Source organism: Brienomyrus brachyistius, chromosome 22 (assembly GCF_023856365.1).
Source record: "Brienomyrus brachyistius isolate T26 chromosome 22, BBRACH_0.4, whole genome shotgun sequence".
In the NCBI taxonomy this organism is placed as follows: domain Eukaryota; kingdom Metazoa; phylum Chordata; class Actinopteri; order Osteoglossiformes; family Mormyridae; genus Brienomyrus; species Brienomyrus brachyistius.
In genome coordinates, this window is record NC_064554.1 from 17,187,158 (window position 1) to 17,200,217 (window position 13,060).

At 45.2% G+C, this 13,060-nt stretch overlaps 1 protein-coding gene across 3 annotated transcripts; it reads right to left on the reverse strand.

Moving 5' to 3' along the window:
- Nucleotides 1-536: 536 nt before the first annotated feature.
- lpar2a (lysophosphatidic acid receptor 2a) lies at nt 537-12,578 on the reverse strand. 3 transcript variants are annotated; one of them, XM_048990711.1, is made up of 4 exons: nt 12,487-12,578; nt 6,211-7,153; nt 5,441-5,697; nt 537-3,195 (listed from the first exon to the last, which is right to left on the reverse strand). In XM_048990711.1, exons 2-4 carry the CDS (start codon nt 6,965-6,967, stop codon nt 3,091-3,093), a joined length of 1,119 nt encoding a protein of 372 aa, XP_048846668.1. In that variant the 5' UTR covers nt 6,968-7,153; nt 12,487-12,578; the 3' UTR covers nt 537-3,090. The 3 variants fall into 3 exon arrangements, with proteins under 3 accessions (XP_048846668.1, XP_048846667.1, XP_048846665.1); XM_048990710.1 differs by lacking the exon at nt 12,487-12,578 and adding an exon at nt 10,762-10,984; XM_048990708.1 differs by lacking the exon at nt 12,487-12,578 and adding an exon at nt 10,644-10,984.
- Nucleotides 12,579-13,060: the final 482 nt, after the last annotated feature.

Genomic DNA, 13,060 nt, shown 5'->3' on the forward strand with positions numbered 1-13,060 from the left:
GGTGGACAACGACAGTCACCTAATATTTAAATGTTATATTCATATTTGATTTGAAATATGTAATTAATAAAAAAGATATTAAATGTTAATTAAAATAGCAAAGGTTGAGAGGTTCACAGGCAAAAAAAAAGCGTTGCTTTGTCACTTTATCGGAACTTGTAAGGGTCATCCAGGGATAATCCCCCTTTCCTCTGTGTTGTCACCTCGTCAATAATAACCAAAAGAACGCCATTTGGCTGTATGTTCCGTCCACTAGGTGGCAGCAAATCAACAACCTTAAGGGCTCAAAAAGAAGCGCCGATTTTCCAAATGATCTACCTTGCGATGTCTTGTACTGGCCCCTACGTGGCACCACCCTGACAACCTTTTATGAGTAATGACTCACGAAGAAGTGCAGTTGTATTTCCATAGCGCTCAGGCTCTACGATATATAGTATTGGCCGTTAGGGGGAACTCAGCGCCATAATCATTAAAATCACAAATCTCGCAGTTTGCGCGATCGTAATAAAAATGTTCTAGTATTTAATACCAGGAACTGGGTGGCAGATAATATTTAATTTAGAGATGATCATCATGGAATTTTTCATTCGTTGCATAATGAAGGACAACAAACACGGAAAAATAAATTACATTTCTTTTTTGATCAGTTGGCCACAGAGCAAGTTATTTTTTGGGGAAAAAATGTCTTAACATGACGAAATTTCACCAAATGGTAACAACGTTTATATCAAACCTAAAAACACGAATCAACGATAACACACAACTTCATAGCTGTCATGCATTTCAGTTGCAGAGTATCAGCATTACATTTCTATTAATGTCGCAGGCACTGCATGTTTTTAAAACAAATTTTCGTGAAATATATAAAAAAAGGGGGGGAGGGTATTAAACAGGTAATTAACTAAGCAGAAACTCTGCATAACACGGAAATTATATCACCAAATTCAAAATCTACCATCAACGTGAAAACGAGAGGCAGTTTGGAAGTTTATGATTCAAGTACATTTTGAATTTTACAGGCAATCGAAGGTTTAAATGTAAATCTTCAGTCTTTAAAAGAAAGTTAAGGAGCCACGCACCATACAAGAAACAAAAATTCAAGTTCGAGATCTGAAACCCACCACGTCATGTACCACTAAGAACTCGTTTCTGAAGGTTCTCATTTAACCACAATCTTACGTCTGCATACAAAAATGAAAGCGTCTTTCTCTTTAACAATGACCCCTCTCTGTATGTCGGCTTTTCTAAGAGTTTCCCTAAAAACGGTGCGGTCGAAGGCACAGAACTGAAAATCTACGTCCAGCCACTTCCTAATAGTTCCGAGTTTCCGTTTCACCAGGGAGCCACATTCACCAGCACTACAGTGGACTTCATTCTGGGACTTACAAATCCTCTCCTTAACCAGACAGAACTTGAGGTCTTTACATCTTCTTAAAGCAGAAGACAAGTACACAGGGGTGTCAATCGACTCAGGTGAACAAATGTTGGAGAAGACTGAAGCTTGCGGGTGGACTCCCTCCAAGCCACACATGCATCACGTCAACCAAGGAACAGGACAGTGGTTCAAATCCCACAACAGGAAAGATTACAGCATGCGGCCCATTGCTGACCATTTAACTCAACCGGAAGTATGCTAAACTGCTTAGTAAATAACACAATCCCCCGTAGTCCATCCACAAAAGACTGATGATCCTCTTTCCTCTCATTACTACCTAAACCACACCAATGAACCAATTTGCATTTAAACAAAATCACATTTAGCAAATGGCACCGATGACCCTGTCAGGTAAAACCTCAAGCCAAACATGAACGAAACCACTTTTAAAGGTGGTCTTCCTCCTAGAACAAGCAGAAGGACAGACACTAGTGTTTGGTCGGTCTGTGGGAAAGCCAAGGCGTAGATCTGCAGGCCACGCCATTGGCTGGAGACTCTTACACAGAGGTGCACCACCCACCTCTGAACTCCCCGGCAGTTTGACAAAAAGCACGACACTGAGGTCTGTCAGGCCGTCCATCCGCGTTAATCGCACCTAAAAGCAAACCAAGGTTCAGATGTACTGGAAGCCAAGGAGAGAACAGGATCACACATTCTTATCTACATGAATACCTGCTACAAGTCAAGTTCGCTTCGTAGGCTAGCGGGCAGGACGGTGGTCAAGGAAACGGCCTTGGGATGTTGCCGATACTGGTTCCAGTAAATATGACAAGTGCAAAATTGTTGCCTGTGGTTTCGTTACAATCTACTGACGTCTCGCCTGATAAAACACGTTGACTTGGCTCAGGCACTTTTAGCTTGGTCTGTAGAGGTCAAGATCAAGGTGAAACTCACTAAAGATTCTGCATATACAAACATGCTAACAAAGTGGGGGGGGGGGTATTCATTATCCCTTTTTGCCCAAAGCGAAAGGCACAGGCGTTGTGGCTCCAAGACTCACGCTTCAAAGACGCCGGTTCTATCTCAAGAACTGATCTCTTCCTAGAAGACGGGAAGAAGGCAGCTAATGCAAGAGAGACAAGCTTACGAGAAACGGCACCGACTGGGTGTTTTGGACGGAGTGGCGTGAAATCTCTACGAAGCAGAAAGGAATGTCAACACGGCCTTTCAGGGAATCGGAGACTCGCAAAACAGGACGGGTGTCCCACCTGACCACGGTGTCGTCCGTCATAAAAGGGGCAAAGGCCAATGGCTGAACGTTATAATCAGCTTTAAGTACAAGTGAAGTTTACATGTCAATAACACACAGGACTGCTCCACAAAACACCAGCAGGCTGTTCCACAAAACAGGATTTCTCAGTTAGCCGGGTTCATTTACGCTAGAAAAATAACGGATGTCCAATAGGAATGCTCCTCATCTAAACTCTTATTGGATGATCATGACTTCTAGCTTAGTTAACCTAGCGAACCGAGAGATCCTGCTTTGTGGAACACCAGCCAGGAGATTTCAGAGCTCATTGTAGATAAATCTGTAAGCCATCAGAAAAACTGAGAGGTTCGACTGAAAGCTTCACCCCAGAGTGTGACGCGACTTCCCAACCGGTGAGTCTGTCTATCAGTTAGGACTCCTCCTTTGCAGCGATCAGACTGCATGATCATTTTGCTATCTGGCCATCGTTCAGCGCTGCAGGGGTGTTGTTAGGGCACTGGGGGGTCTTCCCCATAGTCCTCTTCATTTTCACGGTGCTGCTCTTTAACGTCTGGAGAAAGACAATCCCCGTACACAGGGAGGGTTAGCGAGACTCAGCATGCACGACTTTAGCACAAAACATATTTTAAAAAAAGACAGTGAAACAACTTGCATTTTAAACGGTGGTTTAAATGGCAAAGAATGTATCACGATGACGTCCGTGTCTGTCCCACCTTCCCAAAGCAACGGCAGCTTTTTCACAAACCAAACAGACGGGGGGGAAGGGAAGAGGGGGGGGGGGTGCACAGCTGCGTTCACCAGGCACTGAGCTCCACACCGGCAGGGTGGGGCACTTTCAGTGGGTGGGGACACTGGATCCATAGCATTTATAGGAGGACCAGGCAATGCCACCACAATGTGGACAGAAGCCAAACCACGCATTTCAGTGGCTCCTCTAATTGCACACATGGCAAGCAGCACTCGTGCAGACAGGAGTAAACAAGCACAGACCTCAACGAGCAGCTTTTCTATCATATTTATTCATATGAAAATGACAAAAAATATAAATCTTATAAAAAAAATTATAGCTCTTATACATGACAGCTTAATTAAGTAGTAGAATTAGTGGTAAGAGTTGAAAGATAGTGAGGAGTGGAAGTTAGACACTTTGACACGATATCCCTGGCGACTCGTAGCGACTAAACAGGAAATGATTGTCCATTTCAGGGTTATTCCTGTTCCGCTAGTGTGAGGTCGGTGTCCTTTTTATCCACTCAAATAGGAATAAATCCAAGGATGCCGGAGGCGTTCACTTACATTCGATTACGTTTAATTAAAATAGCCGATTGAAATAAACACAATTTACCAAAATAATAAATATGCACAGTATCCATATGCAGGTGTTTAACAGCAGAGTTAACTTGCATGCCACATATCTCAAACAAATATATGATTTTTGACAAAAATTGACCTGCGTACACACATGGACAACGTCAGCCAGCCTAGCTAAATCACGACAGGTGCATAGCTAAGCTGAGGCCTTCAGGTATCGCAGGGGATGCGGCATGCAAGCCGAGCCATTTCCTTGTGGGAGACTCTTTCGCAAAAGAGGCAAACAAGCAAGTATAACAGAGGGACCAAATCCTCGTCCTTCAGTTTGGGACAGATTTGACAAAATTCTCAACCGAGCCATTCTCTGTCTGTTAATACAAGTCTAACTGCTGATGCAGATTTTTTTTAATACACAAACTGAAGGATCAGGATTAAACACCCCAGGAAGATGAGCGAAGCAGGGGAAGTGTGAGCTCTTATGGATCTTTCCGGGTAATGCAGTCATGGTGCCGGGAGGGGGGGATGCTAGAAACGTACAAAATCTAGAAACGTACAAAATCTAAATATCAAAATTCCCCCGTTCAACTCCACACTAAAGGATGTTTAGCGATTATTTATTGCATCTCCCACAGACAGACACACACAGGAAGTCTCCCCCCAGCTTAGATTCATGAATGTAAAAAAGCAGGTGACAGAAAGTCAAACAATGAAGGTATGACGCAGCCAGACCTAGAGAGAGATTTCAAAAGGCCTGCCCGGAGTCAGGTCTCACGACACTGCACACTTACTCTCTTCCTCGAAAGCCCTCGCACTGATCTTGTCACAAAACTTCCCTCTAGAGAGCAATGGGTGGGGCTACTTGTTGTTTTAGCTCCACATTCAGCAAAGCTTCAAATTCGTTCTGAATCTCTATCAGACTTTACATTCTCAAGTACATCAGCTATAAGAAAAGAACTATTCTGAAGTTCTCCAGTGACAGAAGGGGAAATGCCCTCTGACGTGGTTAGCGTGATTCGACCGTTTCTTCGCATTACTGTCGAGTCGGAATAAGTGGCTCATCTGCCACCAACAATCTCTTTCTTGTGACTTTTCCATTTTATTATTAATCACTGACAGGATGAGCGAACCTCTGGTTTCCGTCTGCATGTGATCAAACAGCCAGTGCGACTGAACTGCAGATCTACAGACTGGTTAACACAAGATTTTTTTTTTTCATAGGAAGGGAGTATTACTTAAGTGAGGTAAAAAAAAAAAAACATTGGGGTGTGTGTGTTTTTTTTAATATATGAAACCGCAGATAGTACATGACATCACATGTTTGGGGCACTGAAGCAGGCAGGCGCCCCACATTGGCACCATGTGCAAATCAACACAGGATGGACACGCACATACACACGCCACCGAGGCGGAACTTAAAATGCCCGTCACTTGCGTGTGGCCGGCAAGGAGTTATAGTGATCGGTACTGGAACTTTCTGAGAGTACCTCTTGCTGCAGGGTGTCGAAGCGCACGCTGGAAGCGCTGCCCTGCCCCCCACCCCTCCTGCAGAGGCAGCACAGGATGCGCTTAAACGTCGACAGCATCTCTTTGTCCCGGAGAGAGTAGATGATGGGGTTGATCAGAGAGTTACACTCGGCAAGGATCAGGAAGTACTTCTCCACCTTCAGGACACTTGGCCCCGCCTCCAGGCCGTCCACCAGGAGGACTACCAGCCCGGGGGTCCAGCAGATGACGAAAGCACCTGAGGGATGCGAACAGTTTGGTCAGTGATCACCTCAATCTCTAGAGTGGGACGAGGGGGGAGCAGGAACTGCTGTCCACAGTGACTGTCACTCAGAAATGTCACCCATTACAGACAGAGGTGGAAAGTTCAGAACCAGGAAACACAAATGCAGACCAAAGTTATGTTTCAAGTCTCTGAAACTGGGGCTCTCTATACTCTATACTGGGGGGGGGGGGGTGCGTTCCCTAAAGCTCACCATAAACAAGCACTGAATAAAATGACCCCCCCCATGGCTCATGAAAAGGCTGTGGGGGCCATGTTCCTGCGTGTTTGAGGGACCGCAGCACAAATCCGATGGCAAGGCAACACAAACACTAGTGTGTGTGCGTGTGTGTTCGTGTGTGTGTGCGTTCGCGTGTGTGGGTGCGCGTGTGTGTGGGTGCGCGTGTGTGTGGGTGCGCGTGTGTGTGGGTGCGCGTGTGTGTGGGTGCGCGTGTGGGTGGGTGCGCGTGTGGGTGCGTGGTGCCTTACCCAGGATCATGGTCACTGTCTTCATGAGGCTCACGACGGTCTCCTTGTGCTTAGTCTGTGTGGTGTGCTGCGACATCCTCTGACTCTTCCTGCGCACGTACAGGAAGATGCGCAGGTACACGATCACCATGATGGTGAAGGTGACCAGGTTGAGCACGGCCCAGAAGACCAGGTAGCTCCTGCTGTACAAAGGCCCCATAATGGAACAGTTGTCCAGGTCACATAGGCAGTGCCAGCCCATGCTGGGGATGAGACCCATCAGCAGGGCCACCAGCCAGATGCCCAGGATGAGCAGCACCACCCGCCGGTTGGACATCTTGCTGTGGAGCTGCATGGTGAAGATGGTCTGGTGCCTTTCCACGGCCACGGCCAGCAGGTTCACCACAGAGGCCGTAAGGCTTGTGTCGATCAGACCCTGCCGAAGAAACCACTGGGGTTTGGTCAGTTTTCTGGTCCAGGGGCCCGTATGGAACATCATGTAGAAGTAAGAGAGGCCAGCGAAGAGGTCGGCCGCAGCCAGGTTGCCCAGTAGGTAGTAGATGGGGTAGTGGAAGCCACGGTTGATGATGATGGCCACCATGACCAAGCTGTTGGCGAAGAGGATGCAGGCACAGACTATGATGCCCAGGATCACCACCAGCAGGCTTTGCGAGGTCCACGAATCGGCGATGTACTTCTCACTGTGGTTGTAGAAGAACTCCACCGACCGGTTGCAGTAGCATCCGGGTGCGTCATCGCCTACGATTTCTATGCACATTGCTGCCAAGGAAGAGGAGGAGAGCGCAGGAGACAAGTGTGAAGGGCAGACAGGCGGCTACTGAATGCGAGAGCGGGACAGATTAGATGCTCGCCATCCCGGTGGCACAGACGGACTGCTCAGCTTGGCCACGCGGCTTCTCAGTCTGCGGTCGGGTTGCACTGTCCCTCAAGTCCTCGTCTTTACCTGTCGTCCCCAAGCAGAAGAAGAGAGACAGACTTCAGGTTTCAGTGACGAAACAGGCTGACATTAAGAGACGACTGCCCAGTATGCACTCATCCATCAATCTCCCATAACTCTTAAATTTAGCTCCTGCAGCTCAACAAGAACACAAAAATACAATAAAACAACCCTTCTCTCTGTGGCAACTTGCTTTGGATAAAAGCGTCATAAGAATAAATGTAAATTTCACCAGTTAGCTACCTTAAGAGATGATCTATCACTGCACGGTAAACCCACTGACTTACAGCACTAATATGCAGAGACCAGGGATGTGCACACAGACCGTTTTAGATATTCAATCAATTGACAGTATTATCTGACAGTTATTCGCATGACGACGTAGGGGTGATGATACACACGGCAACTTTTTGAGTAATATTGCCGGGCAATTTTGCTGACCATTGTTGCTTGGGCACTTTCCAGCTGATTAGGCAACAAAATTCCTATTTAAAAAAAAAATTATCGGCAGTGGGCAACTTTCCATGATCATCGAGATCCAGAAGGGTTGCCCTTATCTCACCTGGTCGGCAGTTGCCCGGCCACACTGCTTAAAAAGTTGCGCTGTGTATCAATACCTTAAAACTACAGTAAACACAAAACAAAGGGGGATACAATAAATGCAAAATGTATCGGAATCGCTCTTTGTGCTGTGATTGCACAACCATTTCACTCTGTAAATGAAAAATGCAACAGTCTCATCAATCTTAGCAGGCCAAGGTCAATGTTTCTCAAGCTGGTCCACAGTTTTGCTCCCTTCCAGCTTCCTACCAGAGAACTAGTAAAATAAATGTCTATAACCTCCGCTGCGAAGCTTCATGTATGATAGATGTTTCCATTTTACTTGATTTAGCACTGAACTAGTCGAATGTCTGTATACAAGTTGTGTTTGACAGAGTTTTCACAAAACGCAATTTTCAGTTAGCATATCAAAATATCCAAACTTGGTTATACGCTTTTTGTGGCAGCCGCCATATTTTCTGATAAACTCCCATGATTCTCTGCAATAGCAGAATAACCAAATAAGGATATCATTATTCAAATAATAATGCTTTGAACGGTTTTCCGAATAGTCGATTTTCCACCAACACCTCTAGTACAGACCCCCCCACAGAGCTGCCTGGAAACGCAAGGCATGAATGCAGACAGAAAGGAAAAACTCTGTGTGGTATAATTACACAATGAGGGTCACTGAAACATGCCCACCTTCACGCCCCCCAAACATAAACCAGGCACGGGTGTCGAGAAACTTCCCAGGGTATATAATGACTCCCCTTTCCCATCAACCTGATACCACTGTTTATAAAATGATGTCAGAATTTGGTCCCATGAGGCAACTTGTACAGAGTTATATCAGACTTATACACGTATATGCATTTGTGGTCAGGAATTAAAATAGACACAGAAAAACGAAGAACATAGCAAAAGGGCAGATTTATTATTTTTTTAATAAACGAAAACGAAGCAAAAACCGCCCAAACACAACCAGGATCAACCATCCCAGGGGAAACATGTCCAAGCAAACAAGCTGCTTTACGCACCAATGAGATGAAGGCTCCCTATCGAAGGCAGTATCTTCTAAACAGAGGTAGTGAATGAAGAGCCAGCCATCTCAGAGTGGGCAAAAACAGCAATCAAAAATGATATAACACACTCCGGTACAGCCTACTAAAACCAAGAGAGAACCTGGTGAATTTGGGCCATTTCTAACTTTAAGCATTAGTCTCAGGATCCGTGTGACACCGTCACGTAACACAGATACTCGAATCAACTTCTAAAAAAAAAATTCCCCCAAAACATTGACCGACTGACCAAGGAACACAAACTTACAATGTTGAAATACTGATACTGACAGCATGATAGGGTTTTCGATTAAGGAATTCTTTGCCTACTGCGTGGAAGATGCTTCAGTGGGCGGAGTTAACGCCGCCAATAATCTAGGGCTGCTCATTTACGGCAAAAATCATAATCACAATTATTTTGGCCAATATTGAGATCACAATTATTTAACATGATTACTCACTGCCTTTGAACTTTCATACATTCATTGAAAAAAAATAAAAAAAATAAGGACTGTTCAAAATGAGGTAGCTTGAGTCGTAAAGTTATGTAGCTATCTGACAAATCTCGGTTTGTGCTATAGGTCCCAGTTCTTGTTGGTAACCTGATTATTTCCTGTGAGTGAAATCATGCTTTGACTGAATGTAGGGGTGAATCCCCCACCACGTGACAAAAAAAACGAAGCGTGAACTCTGATTACTGTAGAGAGACGTTTTGCGAAGTGGTGGCCACTTTTTCCCATCATCCTCAACAAACAACCACCAAAAAATAATCATGTCAGGTTTACGAGCTGCAACGTATGAATTTATTGAGACACATGGCTGTACATAAGTCAGCTCCGCGGACAACGTTTTTCATGCGTATGTGAGTGTCCCTAGTACATGGGTTTGGCCGTTTCTTTTCGAATCAGCAAACATGATTGTCCTGTTATTAGTGAGTCAACTGCACCCTCTTTTCATCACCACAGCCCTGACATTCATCCTTTTCACGTCCTTACAGTGGTCCTTCCCATTATTCCAGACTCAAACCCACCCCCCATCTCACCCGTTCAACACATTTCAGGTCCGTCATGTCTTTCATGTTTGCGTCACGTATTTCTGCAAACATGTCATTTGGGTCGCACCCCAAAGCACAAATACCACCATCGCATAATGGTAGGAAACTGATGTTTCGGGGGCATCAGCATGGCCTGGAAACAATGACATCAATGTATTTTACAATAAGATAAATTCAGCCTAAATGGGAGATTTTGTGGAAACGACCCAAAAGGTCAAAGAGTAGGAGATTTCAATCAAATGACTTATTTGAGTGATAGCAGTAATATGAATTCTCAGCCTTTCACAAAACTAAAGGATAACTATGTACTACTTTTTATAATTATATACCAATATTGTTCGTGAAGGCAAGATAGGTTCATGCTGGCGTCGATCCTGTTTTTCTGGTTTTACAAATGCATGCAGCCACACTAAAACATCTGCCGCTCCGATTAGAAACAAACTTTTTCCATTCACGGTAAATCCAACATACAAAATCACGTTATTTAATTTGACACATTCATATATATCCGCAACAAATAATAACGCAACATGCTGGAACAGCATATTAACTTAAGATATCGGTATCAGGGCGACTTCCAAATTGAAAGTTTTTGAACCATTAAAACAAACAACACTACTGCAAAATCTTAGTAATTACAAATACCACAGCCTAACTGGCCGTAAATCGGTACATTTAAGAACGTTGAGTAAATACATAGCTACCAAAAACAAGTCTTAAAGCTAACAATACTAAAGCAAGCTTGGATTTCCATCTCCGCATTTAGTCTCGCCTATAAAATAGTCATACAATTGCGTACACAAAAACAGCTCCAAAAAGACTGAAACTGGTAGTTTCTTACCAATCAGTCAGATTTATTTCTGGCGTTGTCCCATCTGCATAAATGTGTCGTTATTTTTCAATCAGAGATGTTCCACATTTGCATATAAGCCCCGAATTTCGCAACTCCCTCCGGTTACCTGTGGACAGCAGCCCCTCCGCCTTACAGAAAGGGCGCGGTGCAGCCAGTCTTTATGGTGCCATAGCGTCAGCACGGCCTTTTCCTCGGTCTCTACAACCTGAGCCGGCTTGTCCCGCCCCTCCGGTTTCTGATTGGCTACGGCCGGGAACAAGAGCCAATAAACATAAATCAAAGTTGTGCGCGTGGAGGTGCATGCGGGCGGATTTGTTTCCAGTGGCTTGTACTACGAAGCGGGGTTGCTGGCTTATCGGGGTAACTTGTCGCATTTAAGGTAGTCTGGGCAAAATGTAAGTGAACGAATATGAATCCGTTTCAACTGTGGTACCTTAAACCCAACAAGTTACCCCGATAAGCCAGTAACCCCGCTTCCTAGTATAGGCCACAGGCCTCTTTTAAGCTGCAGCATTAGTTTTGCTTCTGGTGGTGTTGTAAAAAATAGTGAAGGCGTCGTCTTGGAGATTGCGTCACGTAGAAGTTCAGTCCTGACCATATTACGTCGAACTGAAAGCACTGGAGTTTGTGGTATTCCGTTGAATGCTAAATGCAGCTGTTCGTTGCAGTCAGGGTGAACCGCTGTGTGACACACTAGGTGACATGTTCAAAGGGGAAAAAAAACAAGCAGCTGGTTAAAACTGGTTAAAGAGGAGGAGGAGAGGTAAGGCATGCTCCTGCTTGCTTGGAAGAGCCTGGTATGCCTTTGTTGCTGTAATTAGAGCTGCAGCCAGGCCATGTGGGGGAAATACAGAGCCTGCAGGCACAGGAAGCCATATAGTACCAAACTCACACGCTGCCTGAACCTACTTTCCCCTGCCCTTTCCCATGTGATTTCATGGGCCAGACGACACAAATCATGGCTGACTGACGAACATTTGCTTATCAAAGTTTGGGCCCTGTTCTTCATACGCTAATCGGCGATTATGAATGTCCCCATAGTTCAGTGTTTCTCAGTTACCCGATAGTTTTGCTCTTGCCCGATTGCCAGGGAATTAGGAGAGGGCCAGAACGTGGACCACCTGGGGACGACCATCACTCTCCATCCTAGAACAGGGTTTATGGGGAAGAAATGTGTCTGACTTAAAAAACACTGTAGTCTACATTTTTAAATACCATGTCTGTGGTTAAAAACTTTGAACAAAATGTAAGAGTTCGCCAGTGTGTTGACCCCAGGATTTTTTATTAGTGTTTGCCGACCTGGTCCTCGAGGACCCATAGATGGTCCACGTTTTTGCTCCTTCCAGCTCCCTACCCTACCGAGAGCTGGCAGGGAGCAAGAACATGAACTGTCTGCCAGTCCTCCAGGACCAGAATTGGGAAACCCTGCTCTATTAGAGAGAGAGGTGTAAGGAGCATGTGCTGACTGCATTGCTGCACCCACCACGCGACAAATCACCTCAGGGATGAGAACCCAAGTACAGCCGTGAGATACGTCAGCACCACACTACTCCAAATGGAGCAGAGAGTTTCTTTTTCCAGTGGCTAGAGTGCCAATCCCGTTTAAAGGATTTAAACCCCTTGCCTCAGAGCCACTACTCTGGCTATTATGGTAAATTGTGAAGCAGATGCCAAACAGAACGAATGCTGACTTAATTAGTCTGTATTGAGGAAAATAAAATAGACTGTAAGAGTGGGTAGACATAAGTGGGGATTCCCAAATGGCTATCAGGTTTTTACAAATGCGGTCGAGAAGTGTCATTAAATGCAAATGTATAGAGCTTTCTCTTACCGTATGTTAGGTGAGCACGACGTCGACGTGCTAACGACTGGTCTGACTGGATTCCTGTGTAGGTTGTGGAAGCGACGCTGCTGAACATGGAGGCATATGGGAGGCTCACTGAGTCATTAACACCTTTAGTCAGGGTGTTAAGGATACAGGCATGGCCTTTATTTGGTAATGGTGTAGTGAGACGCCTAAATGGGTCCAGGAAGCATAAGATGAAGGGCTGAGAGACGGGAATTGAGGTTCATGATTTAATGAAGTCAGAGAGGGGGCAGAAGTCTGTTATTTGTAGATTGTAAAATGAGAGGGGGGGTAAACCAAAGTGGCAATGGACATATTAGGGAGAGGAGTATTTCCGTTCTTGTAATAAAAATTAGTTCTACTAAACATTCCCCCCCTCCCATTTTATGGTCGTTTGAGTGCAGGGGGTCCTTCCTTCACATCTGTAATCACGCACAGATCGAGTTACTGTACTCAACGATCTGGAAGCGATTAGCCACGAACGTGGACGAACTCACGCATCATTCCAGACCCACTCTGCGCCGAGAACAGCCGACTCTACACATTCCAGGAATGCAAA

Bases quoted from the DNA above. Each gene is read 5' to 3' on its own strand.
- lpar2a (XM_048990711.1), bottom strand. From the start codon at position 6,967: ATGTGCATAGAAATCGTAGGCGATGACGCACCCGGATGCTACTGCAAC. The intron at 5,698-6,210 runs GTAAGGCACCAC...CGCATCCCTCAG, and splicing joins GACAGTGACCATGATCCTGG to GTGCTTTCGTCATCTGCTGG. The intron at 3,196-5,440 runs GTACTCTCAGAA...GTCTTTCTCCAG, and splicing joins TCGACACCCTGCAGCAAGAG to ACGTTAAAGAGCAGCACCGT.